This window comes from Merops nubicus, unplaced genomic scaffold (assembly GCF_000691845.1).
Source record: "Merops nubicus isolate BGI_N331 unplaced genomic scaffold, ASM69184v1 Scaffold54232, whole genome shotgun sequence".
NCBI classification, from domain to species: domain Eukaryota; kingdom Metazoa; phylum Chordata; class Aves; order Coraciiformes; family Meropidae; genus Merops; species Merops nubicus.
In genome coordinates, this window is record NW_008596639.1 from 1 (window position 1) to 5,517 (window position 5,517).

The following is a 5,517-nucleotide window of genomic DNA, read 5'->3' on the forward strand; positions in this document are numbered from 1 at the left end:
GCAGGGGTGAAAAGATCGTGGCAGGGGTGAGATCGAGATGGTCTTTAACGCCCCTTCCAACCCAAACCGCTCTGGGATTTTAGGACTCTGTGATCAGTGGGTCACTGCCCTGCGGTTTCACAAGCACAAACGGCTGCTACCGACACGACTACTGTGATGCTTTGGGCTACTGAGCTGTGTAGGGGGGTTAACTTCACACATTGTAGGTCCAGGAGATCAGGTGTATTGGGAAAATTGCATGGATACTGGTGGATTTACACAAAATGGAACTAAAACACAGGGTCTGAAGAGATTGGCAAGTGCTGAAACCTGGGGCATCACCACACGTATCTCACCCGTCTTTGGGGGGAAAGTGAAAGAAAATCAAAGCACCACACCTGCTGCTAGTCCATGTTCAGATTTATTATTATAGCTAGATAAGCAACATTGTTTTCAAGCAGCACATTTCACCTTGAAGTTTTTCGTGGAGACAGATGAAGCCAATAAGCAAGGCTTTAAATGACATAAAACTGTCGTTAAGCTCCAGCAGGAACACCGTCAGGGTTCAGTTTTTACCAGATCCCAAGCACAATACAAGTTCTTCACACTTGTTAATGCTCCCGTGTAGCTGTGCTTCATCTTTGGCTGTGTGCAGGATGAAAACAGCACAGATTCACATTCCTTTAAGGTCATGGTGCATCTACATGCAAAACCAGGGTGGGTTTGGGTGCTTTTTCTGACTTGTTACATTCACCTCTTCCTCTGCAAAATTCCTTAAGAGCAAAGTATCAAAATTCTGTTTTCTGTATCATCTCCATTGTTTCAAACTCTTGGTACAGAATTTTTTTACTTAAGAAAACATAGGACACTTTCTGTTCCAAAATTAGTTGAGGAAAAAAACCCCTGTAAACCAAACGTATTTTGTGCGTTTATCGTATTCAGGAAGAAATCCATGAAACAAGGTGCAAATGGAGGGGGGGAAAAAGCCTTACTTTTTGCCCTTCTTTTTAAAACACGACAAGGGAATCAGTAAATATTTCAACATTTAATTTCTTTTTAAGCATCAGAAAATGGAGAACTTTGATTTTTATTTTTATAATCACAGCCGCTTTCCTAATGCCTTCAGTTTATGGAACTAAGTGTTTTGTCCACATTATTTTCAGCGTTTATGCGTGCACTTTCTCAAAATATTCTTTAGAACCTTCTGGGCTTGGCTTGATCTGTCAAGAAAATAAAAATTTAGTTATTAATTATATAACCAATATTAAAAATATTAAAGATTTAACACTCCAAGAAAGATTTTTCCTAGAAGAATCTATGCACACTTTATAAAAACAATAGGTTGTTTCTGTTGCTGCACTTGGTTGAAGGTTGAAAAGCCTAAATGGTTTACAAGCTCCTACCTGGAAATTTTAAGTTTATAACACATTTTTCCTGCTCATTATCAAGTAGGGCATTCAAGAAGTAAAATATATGAAGACAACTGGTGGAGAGTGGAAGTCAAAATGTTAAATTCAGAGTTTTAAATACAATTTGTGTCTTCTAACAGAAAATTGGTGACTTCCTTTGCAAAAAATCACACATTTACTATCATACAAATATAGCCTGAACTGGTCCAACTGATAAAAGCCTCAGATTCAGACAACAGGCACAGATTCAGTCCGGCACGTCTGGCTAGGTGGTGCTCAGCCCTTCAGGCATGGCAAAGGACACCAGGGCTATATTTAGAGAAGTGGTATTTAGCAGGGGCTCACCGTGGGGGAGTCGGGAGTCCAGTTTGCTGGGCAAACCTCCCCGTGTGTCTCCACGTACTGGAATGCTTTCACCAGGCGCAGGGTCTCCTCCACGCTGCGCCCCACCGGCAGGTCGTTGATACTCAGGTGCTTGATGATCCCATTTGGATCAATGATGAAGAGACCTCTGCAATTAGCAAGAATTTCGGGAATGAAAAACACAAGTGGATGAAGTACTGCAGCAAGGGGGTTATTCTTAGATGCAGGGATCAGAGTTGGGAGCAGCGATACGTTTGACACAGTTTGTTAGTGAAGATGATGAGGGGGCTGAAGCACCTCTGCTGTGAGGCCAGGCTGAGAGCTGGGGCTGTTCAGCCTGGAGAAGAGAAGGCTCCAGGGAGACCTCACAGTGGCCTTCAAGTACTTAAAGGGGGCCTACAGGAAAGGAGGGATTCTTCATGAGGGAGTGTAGGGATAAGACAAGGGGCAGTGGTTTTAAACTGAAAGAGGACAGATTTAGACTTTAGATATTAGGAAGGTGGTCTTCACTATGAGGATGGTGAGACACTGGAACAGATTGCCCAGAGACGTTCTGGATGCCCCACTCCTGGAAGTGTTCGGGGCCAGGCTGGATGGGGCTCTGAGCAACCTGGTCTAGTGGGAGGTGTCCCTGCCATGGCAGGGGAGTTGGAAGTGGATGATCTATAACAACTCATCAAACACAAACCGCTCTACGGCTGTGTGACCAAAAGCCAAGAACCAGCCAGCTGGTATGGCCCTGTGAAATTACAACGTGTGCATAAAGACTATTGCACTGAGACAGATGTATAGCAGAAGTAGAAATTCTAATTCCATTTATATGTCAAAGTTGATAGCTGGCATCCTTCCAGTGTCTCTTTGATGTGAAAACCTGAAGGTATTGAGTGAAAAGCTGCTTATGCATTAAGCTACCAAATTAAATCCTGTTGCATATAAACACTTCTGATAAACCAAAGTCCCTGTCTTATCATACTAATTAACTTAATTTGTCAACAAATATCACAAGTCCCTGATCCAAAGAGATCAGGAACCAAAGGCCTCCACAAGACTCCTACCCAAACCAATGTTCCTCAGGGACCACTATTTGCTTTTAATAACTATTCCCATGGTGGAGAAGGAAATGTCACTTTATTCTAGATAATTATGGGATTGGCTGTAGTGGCCTCTAGGACAACTGCTTTAGGGTAGCTGGCTTTCCCCTGCACACATTCTCAGACAGGCCTGGAACCATTCTCCACTTCATGGCCATAAGGGCCACGTGCCCTCTCCCTAGGGTGGGATGCAGAAGAAATATGGTCTTACAGCCTTCGTTTGATCCTTGTGCAGTTTCTCCTGCAGGAGGGGACATCACGGCTCATGTTGCTTCAGACTGGGTTGTGCCCCAACAGAGCTGGTGGCAACCATGCACTCGTTACCTTAGGGCTATGCCAGGTCCTTCCAGCAGCACACCATAATCACGGGAGATCTGTTTGGTGAGGTCCGACAGAACTGGGATATTCATCTTGCCCAAACCACCACTCTGGAGAGCAGAGGAAAATGCCATTTTGTTACAAAATGCTTTTTAGGATCATCCTTCTTGAGCTGCAGCGTTCAGTGCTTTTCAGGGAATACTGACAACAAAACCCACTCATGCCCTCTGCTCCATGAAAGGAACCATGGCAGGGTGAGGGGTTGCTGTTTGGGGTTTGTTTTTGGAATTTTTTAGGTAGTCGTGGACATCTGGTTTCTTTTGAACACAAAAAATTCTTTCACACTGAGCATTTTAGAGTTGGTTATTCTGGTGGTAAAGGCTACCTGTGACAACAATCATAAATATTTGCAAAGATCTCCCTGGTACTCCATCTGGAAGCTTGGAATACAGAAATTTCTACTGCATATTTCAGTGTTCAAAATTAAACAGGATGAACATGGTGGTGAAGGAAAGGCAAACACCTGCACACTATGAACAGACAAAATACAAGGTTCTAACAGCACGCTAGGTAAGTCAGAGTTTTGCTGCTCTCCCCATTTAGTTCTATATGAATTATTTTCCTCCCTCAAATCCATTTAGCTACTATTTGGAGAGTCAACGAAGATTTCTTTCAATTTTGCAACGTGCTGGAACTGGAAGACAGATCACCTCAGCACCCTTGAGCCAGGCCCCGAGCTTGTTAGCTTTTCTATCATTGGTGAACCGTTGTGCAATCTCAGTCCCTCAGACCCTGACCCTGCCAACGCCCGCGTGCGCAGGGCTCTGAGCACAGACCCTGGAGCTCCACACCCTGAAGCCACCACTGTCAGACACTGGTTAACAACAGTGACTGAACAGACACCGCTCGCTTTCTGTGACAGTGCACACAAACCCACAGCTCAAGACAGTGACACAAACTGAGTATTTGTCTTTCAGGATCAGCGTGTAAGGGTATGATGCGACCTACAAGACTATCAAGAGAGCAAAACAAAGATGAACACGCCACACTCCCCCCAATTATTAAGGAAAAGAGCAAGAACACAAAGATTAGAGGTCAGAATTACATCATCATCACTTCACCTATCTCTCGAGGAAGTCTACTGAAATCAGTGTTTGCACAATCATTTATTCAACTCTTCTTCTCAGGACCTCTTGTGAAAAGAAAACAAGTCAAAAGATAAAGCCCCAAGCAGCTGCTCAGTTCATACCTTTCGTGGAGTATTTATCCAGGCCAGATGACAAAAGTGAGAATCCACAGACACTGCTACCACGTCACAGTTCACATCACGGAACTCATTTGCTTTGTTGCTGAAAGCCACAATTTCAGTGGGGCAGACAAAGGTGCTGGGGCGGTGGGAGAAGACAGAACAAGCTGTAATGACTCTTCAGACTTCTCAGAGTACTTTTTAGAAAAGAATCTCAGGTCTGTTTCTAGACACTAGTGGCAGCAGAGCATTTTCTTTAGCTGGATAATTTTAGCCATGTTTTCTGCTCAAGATTAGCTTCAGTCACTCTCAAAGCCACAGCCACCTGGCCGGAACACCAGCTTTCCACTCTCAGTTCTGGACAGATTGTTTGCAGAGATGGAGAAGCTGTGTCTGCTAGACGCTCACTACATAAGAGTTCTGGAAACTACAGAAGGACTCCAGGTTGAGTCCTCCCCACGTGCCCATGCACAGCAATCCTGGGTGATTCAGATCTTCTGGACGGGCTCAAACCCATCTGTTCACCTTTTGCTGCGGAGCTGTCTAGCTGCAGTTCTGCTGGCCCTGCTGCTTAAAAGGAGTCTCCAACCTGACTACAAACTGCATGGCAATGCCCTCACCCCTGGGATCTAACTGCGAGAGTAACCACGCTTCCTGCCTGCAAGGGCACAGCTGCCTCCTGAAGCAGTCCTGACAGCGAGAAGATGCTCCCCAGCCATCCAGCTCCATCACTTTAGAGCACAGTGGCCGTTTGTCCCCAAGCCTTATCACCCACGCTGTAGAAACAGACCCATCTGCCTTGTGAGACCTGCCCAAGCGAGGTGAAACCACCCACTTCAGACAGCAACGATATGCAGCACTGCCGATGACCTCCAGCGCGGCCGGAGGCCCACGTGAGAGGAGAGAAACCCGCACTCACAAGTCCAGGGGGTAGAAGAAGAGCACCAGGTATTTCCCCTTGAAATCATCCAGGCTCAGCTCCTTGAACTCTCCGTTAACAACGGCCGTGCCTTTGAAAAACGGGGCGTGTTGTGTAACGGCGGGAGCAAACCGCGAGGAGCCTGCGGGGGAGAAAACAGAGCTGCGGTTCGGGCCGGGCCGGGCCGGGCCG

At 45.8% G+C, this 5,517-nt stretch overlaps 1 protein-coding gene across 1 annotated transcript; it reads right to left on the reverse strand.

The window, feature by feature from the left end:
* Window positions 1–1,145: 1,145 nt before the first annotated feature.
* On the reverse strand, window positions 1,146–5,504 carry PRDX3 (peroxiredoxin 3; the record flags this gene model as incomplete). Its single annotated transcript, XM_008936415.1, has 5 exons — window positions 1,146–1,199; window positions 1,734–1,899; window positions 3,167–3,270; window positions 4,410–4,545; window positions 5,326–5,504. Coding segments are annotated over 5 exons (639 nt in total), but the record flags the coding sequence as incomplete, so codon positions are not given.
* Window positions 5,505–5,517: the final 13 nt, after the last annotated feature.